The 24,831-nt window shown below is 36.0% G+C and overlaps 1 protein-coding gene across 9 annotated transcripts in view; it reads left to right on the top strand.

Annotated features, from left to right (window-relative positions):
- The window catches only part of LOC106715917 (basement membrane-specific heparan sulfate proteoglycan core protein), a 56,976-nt gene extending 47,716 nt beyond the window's left edge, over window positions 1-9,260 (top strand). For 7 of the 9 annotated variants that reach the window (XM_045686038.1, XM_045686037.1, XM_045686036.1 and 4 more), the window contains 20 exons: window positions 242-514; window positions 736-909; window positions 1,487-1,638; window positions 1,752-1,881; window positions 2,155-2,318; window positions 2,570-2,777; window positions 3,005-3,196; window positions 3,281-3,422; window positions 3,501-3,636; window positions 3,922-4,091; window positions 4,288-4,514; window positions 4,724-4,866; window positions 5,164-5,268; window positions 5,474-5,575; window positions 5,726-5,975; window positions 6,313-6,510; window positions 6,988-7,085; window positions 7,246-7,363; window positions 7,482-7,623; window positions 8,708-9,260. In XM_045686038.1, the coding sequence (XP_045541994.1) occupies window positions 242-514; window positions 736-909; window positions 1,487-1,638; window positions 1,752-1,881; window positions 2,155-2,318; window positions 2,570-2,777; window positions 3,005-3,196; window positions 3,281-3,422; window positions 3,501-3,636; window positions 3,922-4,091; window positions 4,288-4,514; window positions 4,724-4,866; window positions 5,164-5,268; window positions 5,474-5,575; window positions 5,726-5,975; window positions 6,313-6,510; window positions 6,988-7,085; window positions 7,246-7,363; window positions 7,482-7,623; window positions 8,708-8,711 (3,128 nt within the window). In that variant the 3' untranslated portion in view covers window positions 8,712-9,260. The remainder of the gene's footprint in view (window positions 1-241; window positions 515-735; window positions 910-1,486; window positions 1,639-1,751; window positions 1,882-2,154; window positions 2,319-2,569; window positions 2,778-3,004; window positions 3,197-3,280; window positions 3,423-3,500; window positions 3,637-3,921; window positions 4,092-4,287; window positions 4,515-4,723; window positions 4,867-5,163; window positions 5,269-5,473; window positions 5,576-5,725; window positions 5,976-6,312; window positions 6,511-6,987; window positions 7,086-7,245; window positions 7,364-7,481; window positions 7,624-8,707) is intronic. The other 2 variants (XM_045686039.1, XM_045686043.1) reach the window with 2 other exon arrangements.
- Window positions 9,261-24,831: the final 15,571 nt, after the last annotated feature.

Raw genomic sequence — 24,831 nt, 5'->3', positions numbered from 1 at the left:
TACAGGATTCACTCCTGCACCCTGTTCTTAGATTAAATTTGCATACTCCTAGCCGAGAGGTGGATCGTTTGGAATGAAGCGGTTAGTTAATTGCGTTCATTATCAATGCTGTAACAATTTAAATAATTGAAGGTATATGCTAAGTTCCGTCCTATCCATCTTACGGCTACGGAAGCACTCTAATGATGCTTTAAAAGTTGTTGAACCGCTTTTGGTATGCATGTGACGATGACATTCCTAGAAGAGAGTGAAGGAAGAGCCACGGAGTCGCACGATAACGAGCAGACCGCGTACGTGGGCGCGGCCGTGCAGTTGAGCTGCAACGTGACACGACCCAGCCAGCGCATCCGCTGGAGCAAGGACGGCATGGCGCTGCCGCGGTCCGCACGACAGAATGACGACGGCTCGCTCTTCATACGGCTCGCGCAGAAGTCCGACAGCGGACGCTATATCTGCATCATTTACGATCAGTACGGCAGAAAGACTAGCAATTACATCAACCTGCACATCGAGGGTCAGTTATAGTCAAACAGAATTCTACACTCGTAGTTGGAGCTTGAACGACCGTTTTCGTCCCTGTCTTCCTCATTGCTTTCGGCGGCGGGTAAAATTGTCATGCTTGGCCTCTCTGTCGTTCCCTACTTATTGTTCGCTGTATTCATACGATAACGCCGGCTTAAAATATATTTTTTTCTTTTTATAAAACTGTGCTGACATTTTTATTCTTACACGAAGGTGTTGAATGCTTGAGATCACAATTTCGATGTCATGATGACTCCGGTTGCATAGAGAAGATGCTACTGTGTGACGGATTCAGCGACTGTCAAGATTCTAGCGACGAAGAGAACTGCCTCTCGTCAGATGACAGTAACCCGGTGATCCTATCGGACTCAGACATGAACTCCGCCGGTAAATCTGGTTGGGAAGAGGGGATCGGGTCGTGTTTGGTTATGTCGTTATATTGATATATGTAAAGGGATATTTAATCGGTATTATATAACTGTGGAGTACTGTTCAAAATTTTCTATATTCTACGTTAATCGGCCTTTAAAACTATGCTTGGAAGTTTAATAATATCAAAATTATAATTGCTAGTACCTCTAGCCTGAATTATATAAACAGTATTTTCACAAGTGTGTAATATGAAAAAAGTTTGGTAAGGGGTTTATTGGATAACGTACGAAAACATCTTAAGTAATTGTTATTAACTCAAGCTAAATGTTGTTCTGTCAAATGTCTTGTATCCTCATGTAATATTATGTATTGTTTGTGTTGTAGTTTTTGTTGATTGAAATAGTTATTGTGCAATGTGTAGGAATATTTATATACCTAGTTGTGCTTAGCATGATATCTTATAAATTGTGTTGTTTGCATGTCTTAGCTTCAATTGTAGATTTTAGTTTTGTGAAATATTTATTGGTACTTTTGTAATACTTTATTTTTCTTTTGATGCACATTTATATATTGTTGGTCTAATTTCTTGTAGGACCCCGAAACAATGCTGAACTAGTGTCAATCGAACAACCGAAGAGGCAGTACATAGTTGGTGAAAATGTCGAGGTCATGTGCAAGGCAATTTCAAGAGACATCCGAGTATATTGGGAGAGATATGGCACAAACCAATATGTAGTTTCAAGGGTAAATAATTCTATTAATTACATTTTAAATGCGATAGACTGGTATGAGTAAATAATTTTTGTTTGCATTTATTTTTTGAATTACATTTTTATAAATTTGTCCTCCTTGAGCAGACGTACGGCGACGGCGCGCTGCTGATTCTCCAAGGAGTGCAAGAGGCGGACGCAGGGTTATACAGGTGTATCGGAAGCGACCCCTATGGAGTCACGAGCTACGATGATTTCAACCTCGACGTAGTGCCAGGTAATTGTTATCATCAGTAATTCAGAATTTTACGTATAAAAGAAATGGCAAACGAGGGAATGGCAATACATTCTGCCTTAAGTTGGAGATCCGTTGCATAGCTTTAATGGACAGAGGAGGACATTCATATCTTTTAATCGTTTGGTCTTTTGTGCAACAGATGTTTTTATGCTCTAAAACATTTAAATTAAATTGCATTAATCTTTTCATATAATTATAACTAATCTATAACATTACTTAACATTTTATCTTTATCTAACTATTTGATTTTAGTTGCTAACAACCAATTGATACCGGCCGAGCCGCAGCCACAAGCGTATACAGCTCGCCTGTGGGACTCCATCAGACTGCCCTGCAATCACAACCTCGAACAACCTGTGAACATCGAGTGGACAAAGGAGTACTCTCATCTGCCTATCAACGTCAGAATTAATGAAGTAAGTATAACATTTTTTTAAGTTGTTTTTCCAATATTGTTTTAACTTTCGCTACGGTGATTCACGATAGTAATATAATAAAAATATGTATGTCGACGTTGGCCAAAAGAAATTCTCACCGAAAGGCCCGTGCAGAATATAAAGTTAGTGTGAGTCTTGGATTGCTAGACTCAACAATTCTCGTATATTTTGTAACGAACCAGAGGAATTATAAATGCGTTGTTTATAATGTATTGTTAAATTTGTTGCAGCCCGTTCTAGACCTGGACAGCGTGAGTGAAACCGATGCTGGCACCTACATTTGTCGGGTGAGCAATAATCGAGCGGCTGTCGAGGCGCGCGCCATCTTGCGGGTAACGGGTATCGTGCCGCGGTTCAACGGAGACAGCTGGCTTGCTCTGCCCATGATAAAGGACGCCTACATGCAATTCGACATCGAGATCTCATTCAAACCAAGTGGTAGGTATTAAATAATATTACAGAAACAGTCAAAGTCTAAGAGTATATGTTAGGGATAATGAACAACATGCATGCTCTTCAACTAAGCCGAGTACGAAGAGACTGAAAATCAAGGGATCGGTTAACAAGCAAACACATAGTAAAACACGTGTTGATTTTATTTTTTCCCATTAAGTATTATAAAATATTCGAATTGACTAGATGACCAAGATTTTATAATTTTGCAGATAACAACGGTCTTGTTCTGTACAATGGTCAGAATTTGGACCGCAGCGGAGACTACTTGGCACTACAGCTGATAGATGGCGTGCCCACTTTCGTGTTTGAAACTGGCAGTGGCCCGGTTTCCGTGTCCGGTGACCGGCCACTTCTACTCAACACCTGGCACACTATTAGAATCAGTAGGACCAACTCTAAAGGTAATATAACACTGCATGTAAATAAATTAAAAAGTAGTATCGAGAGTTTTTTCTTAATATTTCAAAATTTATTTTCGGTTGCAGTTTCTATGGACGTGGATAATAAGGGTCCGTTCACATCTGAGTCATCCCAGCAATGGGACGTGCTGGACCTGAAGCAGCCGCTTTATATCGGCGGTGTACCTGACCCTAACCAACTGCCGGCAGATCTCGCCGGTGCATCAGGGTAAATGTCTTTTATAACGCACCTGAGCGGTCAAGTTTAGTTCTGCAAAGAGATTACATGGTTATTTTATAAACGCAGCTTCATCGGGTGCGTGAGCATGCTTATTCTCGGGCGTGAGGAGATCAACATGATGGCTGACACTACCAGCCAGAACAACCTGCAGGAATGCGACTCCTGCGTACCCAATGTCTGTCTCCACGGCGGCGTGTGCCAGGTTTGTTTTAAATATTATCGGTTTTTTTTTGTTTTTGACTATCCATCAATATTGGTTTCTGCACTTATTAAGGAAAGGCACTTCCTTAACCATAACGTCGATCAGTCCATCAGCAGGTTTCCTCACCATTCGCTACTCATGTCTATTGAAGGAATATGTTTGCTTCGGAAGTCTTACGTCTTATTCTATGAACAATGTGTCCATTTCCACTGTCAGTTCTTAAGCAAGTTAAGAACTTAGTTTCTAATTAAGATCAAATTATAATGATGATTGTTTTGTCTGCAGGAGGCGCGCAACGAGCGCGGCTACGTGTGCCTCTGCCCAGCCGGGTACGCCGGCCTGCGCTGCGACCGCACGGGCGAGGCATGCCGGCCTGGGCTCTGCGGCCCCGGTCGCTGCACGGATACCGCTGACGGCTACAAGTGCGCTTGCCCCGTCACGTTCACCGGCAAAAAGTAGGTTACACATCTCTTTTTGTATTTCAAAACTTAACGGGTCCGATAATCATACCAACGTGCCTTCCAGCAACGAACACCAGTGGGTCTTTGACCACTTTGAGAATCACTAATCTGACGTAATTTTCCGTAATCTCATATTCATTGTAACTATATACTGATCTCATTCACGTCTAATGGTGGTATTAATTTTCAGCTGCGAACAAAAGCAAAACATCGAATATCCTGCATTCACGGGGAGCGCGTTCCTAGCTATCAGACTACCAAGGACGTCGCGTCGCTACTTCCGTATGTCGATGAAGATCAAAGCGACGCCGCCGGTGATCGACGGCATCATCATGTACTGCAAGGCGCGCGGCGGAGGATACACCGCACTTTCCGTGCACAACGGAAAACTGGAGTTCCGATTCGACCTAGGCGATGGTAAATTAACAAATGTTTTCCAGCTTAACCCAATCGATTATAAATATAACGATATTTTCATTTAACAATGCAACAAACAAAAGAGTCACAGATTAATTGCTGAGCTTTTTGGGTTACATTTTCAATGGACTTCAAAAAGAGGTGATTCTCAATTTGTTTGTATTTTTATAAAAGATAATCAAATGGTCACGAAGATATGATATTCACAGGAAGACCAGTGGTCCTGACCAGTAACAAGACACTTGATGTGAACGAATGGACGGACGTACACGTCGCGCGAGTCGGTGCTGATGTTTCTATGAAAATCAACATGATTGATACATACGAACAGAAACTCGCATCTAACAAAACGGTACGTAACAACTGAACTTAGTACTTAACATAACTAATGTTCATATTATTTTACATAATAATTTTGCAAGATAAATCCCACTGTTGTTTACTGAATTGTTTATTCCTGAAAATTTTTAAAGAAGATGAGAGTCAGTATGAGAATAATATATACTTCTGTGAGAAGTGGAAACACGTAAGCGATTTACCAAATTATTTATCGATTTAAATAATTGAACTAACACTGTGTTTCCTTTCATGTCTAGATAAATGTAACTAATCAGTAAAATTTTTTTTTTTTTTATTGTTTATCCGTCAGGATGTGGTCCTTGACTCACCGATGTACGTCGGCGGCGTGGACGAGTCGATAACCTTGGACAACAGTACTGGCGTCATCGGAGGATTCAGTGGCTGTATTAAAGAAGTATGTTTTTTTTTTCTTTTTTCATCAATTGGTAAAAGCGACAACTGTCGATAAACCACTATAACAAGCTTATATGCTTGCAGATGTGCTTCTTATTGGAAATCAAATGTATATAGTGGACTAAGGAGAGGATAAACTTTTTTTTTAATTATCTTCTTTTAGCTAATAGATATTAACACTGCGATTTTCATTGTTTGTTCGATAGGTTCGCTTGAACCAGGGAGATCAGCTAGACATTGTGAACGCATCTATCCAATCAGCTAATATTCAAGAATGCCCCAACGATGTTCGCGGAGACATTCCTGAGGTGGGTGTTTGTATTTAATTTTAATTGATAACTTGTAATATTTGTAATTTAAGATACTTTGACTCCTTTCTTTATGACACTCTCACTTTCTCTCTCTCCCTATGCCTCTTCAAATAAAACATTTTGGAAGGTTGTCTTTGTGTGTTATAGGTGTACAGCGTGTGCAGCCTGTGCCGTAATGGCGGTAGGTGCACGTCGCTGGACGCAACAGCTTGCACGTGTCCCCCGGGTTTCTCCGGCACATACTGCGAGAACCGATCCTCGTACCGCACGCCGTACACCGACCCATGTGCCGCGCGCCCCTGCAGGAACGGCGGCATCTGCAAACTTGACCGCTCCTCCAAAATGAACTACACCTGTGACTGCACTCTAGGCTTCGCCGGCGCCAATTGTCAGATGCGTAAGTATACAATGTGTGAAATATTATTTCTTTCTTTCTTGATTAAATAACCGTAAACTATATTATAATTAAAGACTTAAGATCTAAAGGTTACAAGTTATCACAGATTGTAAAAGAAATTGAATTACTTCAGCTGGCACTCTTATATGTGTAATACTGTTACTGTTTCCTCTCCACGTCGATTAAGTATTGTAATTATTAACTAATGATAAACTCGCATCATGAGACTCTGATATTGAGACCATATCGTACTGGAACAGAAAGTATATTGAACCTTTAGTTTTCTAAATTCTAATAGTACTTACTGAACTGTTTATAAGGCATTCTTTGTATGCAGCGCTTGAACTGTTGGAGAGCGTCGGTTTCAACGGCAACGGGTACCTGGAATTACCAGGCAGCATGTTGAGCTACGAGAACTTAGACATGGATCCCGCGGTGATGGCGCTCGCCATTAACACCAACTACGACGGAGTCTTACTCTACCACCATGAGGCTCAAGCACCGCCAAACTCCGGAGATTATGTTCTCATCAGAAGTAAGACTTTGTTCACATTTATAGACTTGAATATAGTTATAAAGTGGACATGAAATGCCATATGGATGTATAATATAGTAAACAATTACGGCATTTATGTATGGATGTAAATGAGAGTATGTGTCTGGTATACATACTGTGTTCAATCTAGTGATGGAAGAATTTTCACGTGGAACTTTAATTATGTCAAGGCATGGTTTTTTTATGCTTTTTTTTTCATTTAAAAGGAATCCCTTTAACGAAATATACAATAGTCGCAAAACAAATAGTATTGAGATTTTCAAATACCATGAAGTTCGTACGAATCGCTGCACAAAAGAATGTTAGGTGTAACGAGGCGTAGAGGGATGCGGGAAGAGGTGACTTGGTGCCGCCAAGATATTTGAAGTAACGTTTAGTCGGCAATTTTAAATTTAGTAGTCATTGTTCTATTTATCTATATCTTATGATCATCGTATTAATAATTTTGTATTGCAGTTGAAAACGGAGTGGTCGTGATGGAGTGGGACATGGGCAGCGGACTGAATGAAGTGCGTATCGAAAACGTTCATGTCACCGATGGCGAACGTCACGAGGTAAACAACAACATCGCATTTAATTCAAATTTTTACTAAAGTAAATCTATCAAAATTATTAAATTATTACTAAAAAAAAAACTTTTACACACTTACATTTTTCTTTTCTCACTCTACATACATTGGTATTAATAATAAGAGAAATTTATTATTTTAACAGATTATCGCCAAACTGATGACTGAGAACCAAGCTTACCTCTCAGTCGATGGAACCACTAAGATAGCACAATCCAACGGATTTGCTAACGTTATGAGTGCTGATTCTAACGTCTACATAGGTAAGTTTAGATCTATTATCCACTTTAAGTCCGACTTAATACCGTCAAGTTGACTTCGATTTCTCGATCGTTGTTTACTATAATTGGTGATCTGTATTAATATAATGGTTATTGTCAGGTGGTATACCGGACCGTTTGAACTACAACCGGTACCCGGGTCTGGTTGGTTGCATCGAACAAGTCGAGCTGATGGACATGGATCGTGGCATCAAACTCGGTCGCACTGCGGTCGCCGGCAGAAACACCCAGCGATGCAGGGAGTCAGTAACATTTTAATACATTCATCATAAATTACATAGCATCATACATAATTATATACAGTAATTATTCAACTAGTATTTTTACAAAAATGTAATCAAGATGAATTGAGTGGGACATAACGGATTCATGCTATCTTTATCTCTCTCGGAGAAGAAACGGCCACCGAGCAGTAGGGATTCAATCAAGAGGCTTTTTATCCATTTTCGGATCGCATCGGATCATAACACACTAATGTTGTTATCGATTGATTGGATATGATTTGTTGGATTAATTCAGTATCGTATTATGAATATTAAAGTTTTTTGATTGATAATCCCTTTAAAAATGTACAAAAATACAACATTTGATAAAACACTAATACAACTTATTGAGTTCTACTAACTATTTACATTTCACCTTTCACCTTTGTACTAAATATTGTGTCGTTTGCACGCTGCATTGGATATAACAGTTCTATGTTCCCCGACGTATATCCCTTCTTCGAAGAGATTGAGGTTTTCGAATCTCCCCCAATCTACAACTCAATGTCCAGATCCCAATCGGCCCTGATTTGCGGCATCTGCCTCATTTCTGCTCCGTCCTTTGTTATATTCTTATATATAGCCATTCCTTACTAACCGGACATCTATACCGATTACTAATATGGATATTCAAGGTATCGTATCTTACATTTATATTTCACTAGCTTTCGCCCGCGACTTCCACTGCGCAGAACTTTAAAAAAAACTTAGGAAGTGGCCTATGTGTTCTTCCAGACAATAAATCTACACCTGTGCCATATTTCATGGATATCCGTTCAATCGCTTTAGACATACATAATTACAAACTTTCGCATTAAAAAAAAATTGTGAAATATTCTATAGGCCAGTGTTAAAATCTTACTAATATTATATGTATAGCCTGGAATAACACATGCTGTTAAATAAGTTTTTTTTAGATAGAGTCGTATGCGACAGCTATTGTTACCATATTGTTATATAAATATTATTTTTGTATTTTCGTTTGTGGATTTGTATGTATTTTGTTGTCTACTGCTATTTAATGTAATAATTCTGTTATCTAAAACATATAATTTATTTGCAGGTGACGGATCGCTTTAAGGAGATCGACCTAAATAATGTTAATCAATGATAAGTCAATTTAATGTATTTTCTGCAATTTGTGTACCTACTGTAATCTCTTGCGTTGCCAGCGACTATCTCATGTCAGTTGTTCAAATATATATTTACCATTTTAGTATATAAATATCTCTCGATTTAACAATCAGTTTACTTAATTCATCGGTTAGTTTTTTTTTTGGTGAACTTTACAGATTGATATTTGTTACATTAGTAGAGATTTTATTGATATTGTGTACCGTTTTATCTAGTATTAAGTGGACTTCATCGTTCTGGACAATACTGCTAGCTTAGTATTTAGATAATAAAAATATTATTGAATATTAATTATTATATATTAATATTATACTATCCAATGTTTCCGTATACTGCGTCGGTGCTGTGAGGAGTTGTTCTGGTGCCATAAGATTGAATCATTACTATTATTAGGCTTAGGGTAACTACGCTACTAATTTCTTTTTATCTCCTTGCATATGTTATACTATCACTCGCCTACTGAGCTTTGTTTTTTTACTTTTTTTATAAAAATATATATTTAAAAAAAGTGTACAAATACACTTTGAGAGTGTGTACTTTCTAAAAGTTCTCTCTAAAAATTAGAATATCTTTTTTTTTTATTTCCACGAACTCCTTATTTTAATTACCATGTGCCAAATGCAGTTAAATTAGTTTTTCTAAAATCCCATCATTTCTGTCACTGCCGTTTATTTGCTGCCGTTGCTTTTCCTTTATGATTTAGTTATGTAATTACGTAGTTCGTATTTCCTACAATTTCTAAGGCAACGAATGTGCTACTTTAAAATACTTAGGTATATTTTAGAATGAAATAATAAATGGAATAAATATTATTGTTTATTTTGTTTGAATAGAGCGGTGGCATTTACTTTCTTTATAACTGCTTGTAATTGAGTCGTTGATGCGGATTTAACTTTCTAAGTAATAATTAGTTATTAAATGCATTAAATGTGTCAGTTACTGTTAGCTGGTTACTCAAATGTTGCATACTATTTTATCGTGATGACTTTAAGTACTGATGATTTCGATTGAACTTGATATTGTATCGAACCTGCCTACTTAATAAGGAATTCTATTGTGTATCGCTACTAAGTGAACAACTAATTATAAATCAATAAAACTATCTATAAATATAATTTGTGTTTTTCTCATAATCCAATATTTTTTATATCGATTAATATATATCCAAATAATATAATTGAGATTTCTGTTCTCTTCACTACATAATGTATTGTGTGAAAACATTGTATTGACAAATTATAGTCACTGTCAAGTGAGCGTAGCCGCGGATTTGAACAAGTTATTTACAGAGGCAATTAAAGAAACCGTTGTGTAGTTTATGTCAACACTTTACTCAATTTAAATGTCATGGGATTTGAGTTTCTGCCAAAGTCTCGCCCGCATGCCCTGATAGCTACAGTCTTCTAACCAGTTGACACATGTCTTCTCGTGATTATAATATATATCGTTCGGTATAACTGTAACGAATGGATCCATGTCCCCAGGGTTGATAACGAGGAAGTCATTCCTACCCATGTGTTCGACCACCGGTCGATCGTAGAGCGCAGATGATTTCTTTTCTAATGCATACTTAAGCTCTGCTTCCACTAATTCCGCTAGAAAATTTTTATTACGCGGGGTAACTGGAACTTCTGTCGTGCCCGACTTATCATCGCGTAGCAATAATTTAATTTTCTTCTTCGGTATATGCATTCTTAAACTCTCTATAAGATATTGTTTTTTCATTTTCTCATCCGAATCGCATCTTCGGCCGTCGTGCTTGGATCTGATTAAAAACTTTATTCCTTCTTCCAAGTTATCGTACGCACTGGACTTGACACTTTTCTGGTCATTTCTACTTGAAAGACTCATGGCTTGCACACATTGCAAGACCAGTGCACTCGTTATTACATTCTGAAAGGATTTCAAACTATTAATAACTAGCTGTAAACTTATAAAGTAACCTATGTGTTCTTCCAGACTATGTTTTATATCTGTGCCAATTTTCATCAAGATCCGTTGAGCCGTTCCAGAGATACCTTCAAACATCCATCCATCCATCTAACCATACGCATTTATGATATTAGTAAAATATATATAACTACATAATACACACGACATGATATTAAACTGTTTAAGTACTACTCACAAACACCAGCGACATTGGTTTAGAGTAAATACAAACGGAACATGTGTTACGATAAAATTTCTACAACAATATTTTACATATTATGTTACTTCATTCACGCGTGAAATTAATTTATGAAATGAACCTTGACTTTCTCAAACATCAAAATCTATATATATAAAAGAAAGTCGTGTTAGTTACACTATTTATAACTCAAGATCGGCTGAATCGATTTGACTGAAAATTGGTGGGCAGGTAGCTTAGAACCAGGAAACGGACATAGGATAATTTTACCCCGTTTTCTATTTTTTATTCCGCGCGGACGGAGTCGCGGGTAAAAGCTAGTAGTTAATATTTTTATTATTCAACATTTTAACCACAACAAGAGTTCGGTCTGTTAAACATTTACATAAATATTTATCGAAATACTGTGCACTAATAAATTTATTAAAAGATTTGATTTAAAGATCTAAAAATTTTTAAGAAAATTGATTGAAATAATGTATTAGATTTTATGTGTAAGTGTAGTATGTAAAAGCTAAATTAGATTGTATTTTCGCACCGTCCCAAAATAAAATACATAATCTTTGACTACAGTAAAGGGCATTAGTGCGTATTTATTTACAGTTAAAATGTATCGATGAGATTGTTTTTACAAGAGCGTCAAGATAAATCCAACGAAGGCACACCGCGCTTTGAGAGTCGTACTGTCTAGACGTTGCTAGGCAACGTATACTTATCCTATTCCAGTCTTCTATTCAGTCCAAGCAGAGAAACGTCAAAGGGCATGCTTGTACTAACATCTTTTGAAAAATAACAGTAATCTTAGATTTACATTCTAAATCTCCTTTGTGTTAAATATAAAACTTTATCGTATTTTTCTACTGTTAGAACACCTGTTCATAAACATAGTTACCCTTCTCACGCTCATTGAAAAAATATACGTAACATAATCTATACAAAGTAAATAAAGGCTTTACTAGCGAACATTAATAGCTACGTATATTTTATTTTTTATTTATTTATAGTACAGTTTACATTTGTAATATGCCTGGCTTTGTACGGCCTACAGTACTTATATTGATCAAAAACTACTTAAGTACTACTGAGCCAATTAGAAATTAACTAATTCGACTAAAAACCGACTATCAGCCTTGAAGTCAATAGAATTCAATATTTCTCGACCTCACAGAATACAGACGTTTATTACCTACCTACATCTTCATGGATCCATAAATACATTTCTAATACCAATATTGGCAACAAGTATATAAGGCTAATTACTGGTACATAAGGTAAGATAAACAGAGTTAAGTCGCTCGTATACAGATTTACTTCCAGATAAATCAGCAAAAAAATTTTTTTACACAAGAAAAATAAAATTAAAATACTTCGTTGAAAGCGTGGAGAGCTTTTGATTGATAGCACGTATCTTCACTTAAGTTCGCACGGCTGAGTGCGCCGGACGTCGGTACCTTGCGTGCGCGTATTACGATATTTTTCAATTTTTAAAGTTTTTCATAATTTTAAATCGCGTCAAATTATCCATATAAGTGAAATTTAATTGTAAATTAATCGAGATTAAAATGTTTTAAAGTGTTTTTGTGCGTTTATTTGTGGTCGCGACGTTGGCAGCTGGTATGTAAAATATTATGTAGAACATAGTTTTTTTTTTCGATAATCCAGAAAATTTTAGACATACTACAAAGTATGTTTTTCTGAATAAATTAGGAAATAGTCCTTATTTTTATATGATTTGATTTTAAAAATGAAATGAATTTTACGTTTAATTATATTAATTAAGAAAGGGAACAATAAACAGCTATTAAAAATTGTACCAATTTTACGGAACAATTATTGCTTCAAATTTTGAATTTAATTAGTCACCCATCTCTATTCCTAAGGAGATTCTCAATTTCATGGTTCTCGTGTCAAATTTATTTTTAATATCAGTTATTAAAAGGTTAATTCATTTATTTTTATCACTTTTTTTTTCTTATGTGTAGTAAAAGTCATACGAAAATCGTAAAATATTTAATATTTTTCACATTAATAAATATATATGAGGATGAAAAATAATGAAACGTAATGTTCGAGCGTTTTATGAAACAAAATACAATCGGAAACTGAGGAATTAAGATTAAAAAATTCTCTGTCCGTGTCTGTCTGTATGTCCTATGTTTCAATAGTTAGTTAGCTTAATTTTATGTCAACTTGTATCGCAAACTGATATTAAACAATAGCATAAATCATGTTTATTGACATATATTTAAACATAGGTTTCTGAAAAGAGGACCATAAAGTACGTACACCAGAAATAGTTTTGGCGATAATTTACGGATAAACCATACGCTTTTCTAAGTTGATGTCCATAATATTAATCAGCGGCGAAAACCTTCAGCACTTTTTACATTTTAATAGAACTTAGAACCTCAATCGCTTGCACTAAGTGGATGAAAAGATTTGAATATTCATTCAAGCAAAAGTTCAGAAGAACTGCAATGTATTTACTTCTATTAGATCATGATGTAGACATTTTCAAGTAGACTGAATATGCTGAAGCTAAAATAGTGCCTGATCAGACTCACAACATCAGGTATTATTATAGATAGTCTCTAAACATAGAGACGATTTCAAACCTCCTCCTTTTAGAAGGCGATTAAAAAAAACAATCCTCTTGGTTGACTTACCATCGTTACTTGGTACCAGGACCACATAACTTGGTTGAGTACAAGACACTAACTTGATTGAGAGAGTCGAGTTGAGAAGGTTAACTAAACCGAGTACTTACGACTTGATGATACCTCACGGGTACCGTTAGTTTACACTGCCGAAACATTGTAAAAAAACATGTTGAAATCTCTTTTATTTTCGTTGCTAATACTCAGATAGTACTTGTGAGTATGTTGGAGGTAGAAACTCAGGGTAGTAATGAACATGCATCCAGTGAGTGTTGGCTACTGTATTTTGACGTCCCTCCGTGCACGTGACTGTTTTACGCGATTATTGTTATTGTATTTTTTAAAGGTAGGAAAAACTTTCAAGCTCTTCTCATCGACCTCGTATCGTTAGAGTGGTCCGAACAAGATGATATGGTGGTTGTATAAAATCAAATATACTAAGCATAGAAACAGTTTCTCATACTAAAAGTACACTAAACGAAAAAGACAAGGATAGTAATAGTCTAATTCATCGTATGTATTAATATAGCAGCGCACCTTCTATTACCGCTCCTAACGTAAATCTGAAATCTCTCCCTACTCTAGTATAATTTTTACTGTTTGTGTATTAATTCATGAATAGATGTTCAACGTATAAGTCGAAAGATAGAAAATTTTAACTCTTCTTACATCGCTTTGGGAAATATAAAAATCCATATAGCCAAGGAGTTGCTGTGACAGCTCTTAAACTATACGACTACGCTATAATTCAGTCGTGATGACGATCTTTAAAACGACAGACTTTAAAGATCAGATTTTAGATGCAGTAAAAATACTCCCCATATAAAAGTCGAAAAGGTATAAGAAATGGCCATCTTACTAATTTTACTAATAATATAAATACGAATATTTGAATGAACGGATGCATGGATGTAATATATCTCCAGAATGGCTGCATGGAATTTGGCATAGATCTTCATAAAAACGGCCTGGAAGAACACGGTTATGTTTTTTTTTATGTTCCACGCGGACGGAGTCTCGGGTGACATTTAGTATTAAAATAAAGTTAAAAAACCTTACTAATTTAATACATTAATTTGCGAAAACCAAAACAGATATGAGAGATTACCATATTACGTACAATATTACTGCACTATGATAAAACCAATATTACTAATAAACCTTGTATCGTGTTAAGGTATGATGACGTGTCCTGTCCCGTAATGTTATTCGGTACTAAAGTACCAAAATGATAAAGTATTGCCAATTGAAAACCCAGCAATAGCTTGCTGACGAAGACTGCAGTTTTGTTAATTAGCCGAAATATGTTACATTACTATAACCTAAAAACTTCTATTAATTAAATTCCTTATTCAAAAATCAAATCCATGAAGCGTAAAGTTGTAAGAAATAATTGATATAACTATTTATAACTAGCTTTTATCCGCGACTTCGTCCGCGCGTAATAAAAAAATTGCACACGAGATAAAAAAGTTCCTATGTCCGTCTCCTAGTTCTAAGCTACCTCCCCATCAATTTTAAGCTAAATCAGTTCGACCGATCTTGAGTTATAAATAGTGTAACTAACACGACTTTCTTTTATATATATAGATTTTGATCTTAATGAATATCATTTTTTGATACCGCATTATCTTTTAAACAGATTATAATATGGTTCTAAGACAGAAGAAGAATGATGATAATATGGTCCTTATTGAAAAATGTGTAATGGTCTAAGAGACATAGAAGAATGACCTTGACCCGTCTATGAACCAGTTAAGACTTATTATTGTTAATATTATTGTTGGCTGTCTAGATGAAATTCATTCGGTTATTAAAACAGTGTATATGATGGAAAAAAATTAAATAAAATTGATTCAATTAAAAATAGCCATGAATAGTTTATAATAGGCAAGACAGTTCTTCCACGTCTCCTGTGCTATAATATCTAACAACTGAAATATAAAGAAACTTTTTGCGTAAATCAAATAATAGCTCAATAACTCATAACAATAACATCCACTGAACACATTTTACGTATTGTTTCCATTATTGTATGTAACCGTGGGTATTCAGTGCTGGAATACACGGGTATTTGTACAGAAATATAGACACATTTGATAATATTTGATTTAAAAAAACTTGAGAGGTGTCAAGGGACACCCGGATGGAACGAAGTTCCTTTCAATTAATTAGTGAAGGAACCAATGTTTATTCTATGAATAAAAAACTTAAGTCTTCACAAGAAGTACATTTTATTTCTATGAATTTTCGTTATATATTGTCACGTCGTTGCCATGGTGATATAGCAAAAAGTGTCGTGACAACTTTTCGTAAGAATTTTTTCCGTCTAGCCCCCTTTCACAACGCGCGATAAGGAACTTCGTTCCAAAAATTGTCTCATCTTGTTATCATATGGGTGAAGGTGGGACCTTTCAGTGTCTCCTCTACTAAGTCCATAGTAACTTAAGACGGTGGCTGTATTTTCAACATGTCTCACGATCTGTGTTTTGGTACATTAGAAGCGGTTAATTAAATTACTTCCAAAGGTGATTCAAACTAATTTGTAATTTGTTTCATTCGATCAATAGTTGATGGATTTGTTGAATAAGCAAATTGGTACATTGACATGGCTCATTGCCAAAGTCACGCCACTCCCAGCAACATAAAACCTGCGCTCATTAACACTCCCGAAAAATTTTATGACTAGCAAACAAGTATGGTCTATGTAAATTAGAATTAGTGTTGGTAACTTGATCCTAGAGTATTCGTTTGCATAAAACTACTGTTTATGTTACTACTTCGGTGATATATAGGTATATTGCTGGCTAGGCTCATTAATTAATTCTAAATCAAGATCAAATTAGTCTTGTTAACTATATGTATGTAAGTATTAGTAATTGACGTGTATGACTGTGTTGAAATAAAAATATTTAAGAGCTATAGTGGTATGCCAAATAGTAAGCTTTAATTTTTATTAGTAAGATTTTATTGTTGTGATTTTTGAGATGTTCGGCTTAGTAATTATAATTTATAAATTAACTTAGATTAATTGTGTCTTAGATTAATAAATTGTTTGTCAAAAGTTTTCAAAAAAAAATATGTGACTGAAATTGTTAATTGTCATTGCTTAAAAGTTGATTGTCAAAAGTTTAAAAAAAAACGAAACGTCAGTAGAGATTAGCGTCCATGTGGTCGGAGAAGGAGGTTTTTAAAAATAAAAGATATTGTATAGTGTTTAAGTTGGTTCAATGTTTAATGACGAGGAAGTTGATTAGTAATAAAGAACTGATAAGAATATAGAATTGGAATTTCATTTTATATCAGAAGTGCTATTAAGATCTGCGCGCCATGTCGGATAACAACCGTGAGTATTATTCGATGTTATTATAATAATGATTTCAAGCTAAGTATTCGTTAAGAATAGTAAAAACTGAAGTGGTTCTCAAAGCGAGTTATTGGCAAAATACTTTTAGTTAGAGGAACTCTTTGATATTGATGCATATGTGTCGTATTAATGTTTAATATCGATGACGCAAAAGTGCACATTGGAGGTTGTAATAAATTGTGTACAGGACACGTTGTGATTATAGACTCTTACTCCAAGATGAAGTATTCAGAGCACAAAAGTAAAGTCTGTTGGAAAGTCTGTCAATTAATTGAGTACAACCGTTTTTTTTTTGTTCTCATTTTATCTCTTAGTTTCCAGTACAGTGTAATTATGCATTTAAACCAGGCCTATATATAAAAAAAGAACTTATTAAAATATATATATTTTAAAAAAAAAAACAAAACATTGTTTTAAGTGTTTTGATCCCAATTATAATTTAGTGAAATAAATAACTAATAATTCAACACACATAGTAATTTATTTTACTGTTAATTCTCGCCTGTTTAGATCTGTTTCTTAAGTGTAGGTGCTGTTATATGAATATTATTAGTAGAATTAATCTCACAACAGTCATGTAGGTGTGCTGTTGTAGGAACAGTTAACGGCCATGTAGGTGTGCTGTTATATGAATATTATTAGTAGAATTAATCTCACAACAGTCATGTAGGTGTGCTGTTGTAGGAACAGTTAATAGCCATGTAGGTGTGCTGTTATATGAATATTATTAGTAGAATTAATCTCACAACAGTCATGTAGGTGTGCTGTTGTAGGAACAGTTAACGGCCATGTAGGTGTGCTGTTATATGAATATTATTAGTAGAATTAATCTCACAACAGTCATGTAGGTGTGCTGTTGTAGGAACAGTTAATGGCCATGTAGGTGTGCTGTTATATGAATATTATTAGTAGAATTAATCTCACAACAGTCATGTAGGTGTGCTGTTGTAGGAACAGTTAACGGCCATGTAGGTGTGCTGTTATATGAATATTATTAGTAGAATTAATCTCACAACAGTCATGTAGGTGTGCTGTTGTAGGAACAGTTAACGGCCATGTAGGTGTGCTGTTATATGAATATTATTAGTAGAATTAATCTCACAACAGTCATGTAGGTGTGCTGTTGTAGGAACAGTTAACGGCCATGTGGGTGTGCTGTTATATGAATATTATTAATAGAATTAATCTCACAACAGTCATGTAGGTGTGCTGTTGTAGGAACAGTTAACGGCCATGTAGGTGTGCTGTTATATGAATATTATTAATAGAATTAATCTCACAACAGTCATGTAGGTGTGCTGTTATATGAATATCATTAGTAGAATAAATCTCACAACAGCCATGCATTTGTGCTGTTGTATGAGCAGTTAATGGCCATATAGGTGAGGTGTTATGTGAATAATGAATAGGTGACACGCGTCACAATTAGCCAGATCACAAATTTGTGCCTCAGGATATAACGTTACAAGTCAAATTCGCCATACATAATTTGAGTTACAATTACAAAAAAAAAAAAAAAAAAAAAACGTTAAAATTAAGACAAGAACGTTAAGTGCAAGCATTTTCAGGAAATGGCGATGGAAGCTATACACCGAAGCGAACTCGTCGGGGACATCAGAGGTTGACTTCCGATGATTCCGAGGAGGAAGCAAACAGCAAACGAAAGAGAATGTCTGGAGGTATGACGGCGGACGACCTTGTGAAGATCATAACATTACTACAGGAAAATTCAAGTAAAAACACTCAAAATAATAATAATAACGTGGTACCAGAGTTCGATCCTAACAATAAGTCTCAGGATGTGGAGCGATGGTTGCGGAAGGTGAATGAATGTTCAGTTATTTATAATTGGAATGATAAACAAACGGCACATTATGCGTTACAAAAATTACACGGGCTAGCGAAGACCTGGTACGAATCCTTGCCATCACTCGATTACACTTGGGAGGAGTGGCAAATAAAGTTTAAGAGAGCTTTTCCGAGCGATATAAATTACGCTATGCTATTGGAAGATATGTTAAACCGAAAATCTCGCACTGAGGAAACCTTGAGAGACTATTTTTACGAAAAGTTGTCATTATTAAGTAGGTGCGAGATTGTCGGTCGTAAGGCGGTAGATTGTATCATATACGGAATTACGGATGGTTCTATTAGGAACGGTGCTCAAGCATTAAAATGTGAGGAACCAGAGGATCTGCTTAATTATTTATCTTCACAACAGCCTATACATTTAAAAGATTATCGGGGAACGCTAAATAATTCTTTCAAACGAAGGGAGTTGCGGCAAAACAATCAGAGTAGACCTTCAGTCTCTAGTAGGGGTAGTGGTAGTGATCTAGTGTGTTTTAACTGTAGTGAACGAGGTCATAGCTACAACGTTTGTAGTAAACCATTGATTAAATGTGTGAAATGCGGTAGAGTAGGTCACAATTCAGAAGCTTGTAATAGAAGGCCACTGCAGTCATTTGAAACTAGCTCTCAAAACAGTTCCAAGTCATTAGACAAAAGGGTTTTACGGGTTGTTGCTAGTGAACTATCAGACTTAAACTCAAAAGAACCTATCGGTCATTGCGGTAAGGGCGACTCTTGTTATGCGAATCAATGTTCTTCTAACGTCAATAACACGAATATCTCGGACGACACTAACAATAAATTCTACAAAAATGTTAGTGTCAATGGAGTAACAATGAACGCTTACATAGACTTTGGGAGTGAATGTAGTCTGATTAGGTATTCAGATGCAATAACTCTCGGTCTCGTGCAACATGACACTTGTTTACCAACGATTAGGGGATTTGGAAATTCTACAGTCTTCCCGAAATTTCAATCGTTTATTCAAGTTCGAGTTGATGACGTCGAAACTAAATTAAAAGTTTTAGCCGTCGACGATGTCTATTTAATCACACCTCTGTTGATAGGGCAGAACTTTACTGAAATGGCAACCGTGACCGCGATGAAAGACAAAGATCGTCTTGTCTTCTATCATACTCCCGTTAGTGTTTCCGACGAAACTGTTAATGCTCTCGATTTGTACGTTGCTAAAGATGTGGTCATCAAAAAAGGGGGCTTGGTAGAAGTTTATACTAACATACCTTATACGGGTGATGTCTACATAGACGGAAGTATTAGAATGAGTCCAAACCAAGAGCACCACTTGCACCAAGGCTGTTTTCATGTCCAAGACAATAGAACTACAATATTTATCACAGCATTGACAAATAGTGCGCTAAATTTTAAGGCGAACAAGTTGGTCGCCAGGTGTAGCCCTATAGCTGAATCTAAAGTCGTTAATCGGGTTCGTTTAGATACAACAAACGAGGATAAGACTATCGAACTTCCACCCTTAAACGACACTGACCTAAAGATAGGAGAAAAGGTAGATCAACATGCTCGTGACAGATTGTATAATCTTTTACAAAAGTATAGAAACTGTTTCGCAACCACTCTCGGCGAGTTGGGTTGTGCAAAAAACACAACTATGAACATAGAGTTACATGACAAATCCCCAGTTGTTTACAGACCGTATCGTTTGTCACACTACGAACGCGAGAAAGCTAGAGAAATAATTGACGATTTAATTGAAAACAACATAGTTCAAGAGTCAGATTCAAATTATGCAAGTCCCATCTTGTTGGTTAAAAAGAAAAATGGTGAACTTCGGCTTTGTGTTGATTACCGAGCTCTCAACAATAAAACCTTAAAAGACAAATATCCCTTACCACTAATAGACGACCAGCTTTCGAATTTGAGTGGTAACAAATTTTTCACCACACTGGACATGGCATCTGGCTATTACCAGATACCGATGGGAGAGGAGAGTCGTCATTTAACTGCATTTGTCACCCCAGACGGACATTACGAATTCAAGCGTATGCCGTTTGGGCTGGCAAACGCGCCTTCAGTGTTTCAAAAGATGATGAATCGCCTCTTAGGTCCTCGTAGATTTACATCGGCAAACGCTTATATGGATGACCTTCTCATTCCTTCTGCCTCAGTTGATCAAGGCCTTGAAAGACTTGAAGATGTGTTGCGAGTGATTCAAGAGGCTGGACTTACGTTAAACCCATCAAAATGCAGTTTCTTTGACACTCAGATTGAATATCTCGGTTACGACATTTCATCGGAGGGCATTAAGCCAAGTGAAAGAAAGATAATGGCTGTCAAAGAATTTCCCGTGCCATGTAACGTTCATGAAGTGCGGCAGTTTCTCGGTTTGGCAAGTTACTTTCGTAGATTTGTGAAAGGTTTCGGGGAAATTGCCAGACCCTTGACGGCGCTGCTGAAAAAGGATTCACAGTGGCGGTGGAATTCCGATGAGGCGGAGTCTTTTGCTTGCTTAAAGAATCATTTAATTAAGCGACCTTTATTGGCATTGTACAACCCAGAGTTGGAGACAGAGGTGCATACAGATGCTAGTTCGCTAGGACTGGGTGGAATACTGATGCAATGGCAAAGTTCTCCTAGAGTGCTTAAGCCTGTTGCATATTTTAGCAGACAAACCACACCAGAGGAACGATATTTCCACTCTTACGAGTTGGAAACTCTTGCTGTGGTATGTTCACTAAAGAAGTTTCGACCGTACCTTTTAGGGCTGAATTTTCGCGTCTTCACTGACTGCAATGCTCTAAGAACAACCCTCACAAAAAGAGACTTAATACCCCGCATAGCACGGTGGTGGTTGCAAATTAGTGAATATAACTTCACCATCGAATACCGTCCAGGTTGTGGAATGAGACATGTGGACGCATTAAGCCGAAATCCTCCAATTAAGGACAATTCTCTAGAGATTTTAAATACGCTAAACATTAATACAGAAAACTGGTTACTGACACTACAGATGGCTGACCCCGAACTCGAACGAATCTTTAAAATTCTAAAGCCTGATCTTAATGAAGAGGTTTTAGAAATAAAAAAGAATTACGTCGTTAAGAATCATTCCTTACATAGGAGGGTTGGAGAAAACCATCGTTTAGTGATCCCCAAAGACGCAAGATGGCAGATATGTAAAGCAAACCACGACGATATTGGCCACTTTGGATTTGCCAAAACATTGGAGGTCATTCAGAGTAGGTACTGGTTTCCCAAGATGAGACGCTATGTAAAAAAATATGTCGCTGCATGCATTGACTGCGCATATAATAAAGATTCTGCAGCACGAATTAATAGTGGACTTCTACACCCCATTCCTAAAGTAGAAGTGCCATTTGACACGTTGCATTTAGATCACGTTGGACCTTTTGTAAGAAGTAAGTCGCAAAATAACTATGTTTTGACGATTGTCGATGGTTTTACGAAATACCTGTTTGCAAGACCCGTCAAGGACACTAAAACCAAGAACGTCATCAAAGTTCTCGAAGGTTTATTTACTGATTTCGGGGTACCGCGTAGGTTGATCTCGGATCGTGGAACTGCGTTTACCTCTTCTCAATTCAAGAGTTTTTGCAACAGCAAGGGTATTAAGCATGTACTCAACGCAGTTGCTTGTCCCAGGGCAAATGGTCAGGCCGAAAGATTTAACCAAACAATTCTCAAAGCCTTATCCACGCAAAATTTTGGCAAAGACGAACGCATTTGGGACGAGCAGTTGGGTAAAGTGCAATGGGGTATTAACAATACTGTTAATGCTTCAACAAAAAAAAGTGCTTCGGAACTATTATTTGGAATCAAATTCAACGGTCCCAAAGATAATATGTTGACAACTGAAAACCTTGAAGGAGATTGCAATCCATCCGCAAACAATGAGATAATCAGTGGATCTTCGCCCGTCGTTGGAGATCTCGCAACAAATAGGCATTCAGATATTCTTCAGATCCCTATAATCGGTCAATCGTCATTAACTACTTCTGATGAAGCTCTGAGCAATGAATCGGTGGATCAGTTACCGTCAACTTTGTTAACTACACCGACAGATATAGTAAAAATTAGACAAGAAGCTTCGACAAATATTAAACGGAGCCAAGAAAACCAAAAAAGAATTTATGATTCCAAAAGATATCCAGCAACTACATTTTCGGTAGGTGACTTAGTAAAAATTACCAAAACGAATTTTAAAAATGATGGTAAAAGCAAAAAACTTTTGCCCAAGTTCTGTGGTCCTTATAAGGTGACAAAAAGCTTGGGAAATGACCGGTATGAGATCTCGAATATACCTGGTTTTAAGTCAAAAAAGTACGTAACCGTTATAGCTGCGGATAGAATGCGTCCTTGGATTAATATTCGATCATTAGAAATTGACAGATCCTCTCGTTCTCCTTCAATTACTTCAGATTCTGACTCTAGTTCCGATAAGGAGTAGTTAGATATATACATTTCCTTTCTTATTTTTTTTTCTTCTTTTGAAATTGTTAATTGAATCGTGGAAGAATACCCTTGTATTTGCCGATGTTTAACAAGAGTTAATTCAGTTAAATAATCTGTCAATTATAATGTAAATTGTCAATTATAATTTTATTATAAAATTTTGTATGTCTTATTTTACTATGAGCCGAATGTTGTGATTTTGCGTGCTTCGGAGTTAGCACGCAGTAGGATGGCCGAATGTTGTGATTTTTGAGATGTTCGGCTTAGTAATTATAATTTATAAATTAACTTAGATTAATTGTGTCTTAGATTAATAAATTGTTTGTCAAAAGTTTTCAAAAAAAAATATGTGACTGAAATTGTTAATTGTCATTGCTTAAAAGTTGATTGTCAAAAGTTTAAAAAAAAACGAAACGTCAGTAGAGATTAGCGTCCATGTGGTCGGAGAAGGAGGTTTTTAAAAATAAAAGATATTGTATAGTGTTTAAGTTGGTTCAATGTTTAATGACGAGGAAGTTGATTAGTAATAAAGAACTGATAAGAATATAGAATTGGAATTTCATTTTATATTATAGTATCTCTGATTTGCTATTTTTGCGTCATTCTTTCTAACTTAATCAAAAGCGATTTAGCTCTTCTTCTTTCGTATACAGATCATATTAACAATGTTGATGTTGATTTATATTATACACTAGCTGTTGCCCGCGACTTCGTCAGCGCAAAAAAAAGTAGCCTATAATATATCCGAGTGCATCAGCTACCTTCCCGTCCAAGTACCGTTAAAATCGGTCCAGCCGTTCAGGATATTACCCGGAACAAACACGACCTTGCGAACAGACAAACAGACGGACGATTTTTTTTAAACTGTTCTATCGTTATTAGCTACGCAAATACAACGTGTTATACAATACATACAATATATATATATATATGTAATATATAAAATTCTCGTGTCGTTTGTGGTTAAACTCCTCCGAAACGGCTGTCCCGATTCTCATGAAATTTTGTGTGCATATTGGGTAGATCTGAGAATCGGACAACATCTATTTTTCATACCCCTATTAAGATTTTTTTAACTGCGCGCGGTCGGAGTCGCGGGCGACAGCTAGTATACACATATATATATATATATATATATATATATATATATATATATATATATATATATATATATATATATATATATATATATATATATATATATATATAGCAAGATGGATCTATGCATATATATATATATATATATATATATATGCATAGATCCATCTTGCTATATAGAAATGAATGTATTGAAAGCTATAGAACTTGGAAACAAATCACAATAGCGCAAATCCGGAGTTGCGGTAAGGGTATCTAAAAGAAAAATAACTGACTAACGTTAAAGGAATTTTATGAGGCCAATTTAAATAAATACCAATCTAAATTATTATGTACAGTGTAGATTTCAATGTGGAAACGAAATAATTTTAGCAGTGTTTTATGAAGTGCGAAGTGAACTATATCGGTACGTCGACGCCAAATTACAATATTACATTCTTTGCTCATTGTTTAGTTTTTTTGAACTCTTTCCCAATGTAACTACAACTGTTCCTCGAATG

The sequence above is a fragment of the Papilio machaon genome, chromosome Z, assembly GCF_912999745.1.
Source record: "Papilio machaon chromosome Z, ilPapMach1.1, whole genome shotgun sequence".
In the NCBI taxonomy this organism is placed as follows: domain Eukaryota; kingdom Metazoa; phylum Arthropoda; class Insecta; order Lepidoptera; family Papilionidae; genus Papilio; species Papilio machaon.
The sequence above is the reverse complement of the archived record's forward strand: the minus strand, read 5'-3'. Positions and strand labels throughout refer to the sequence as shown.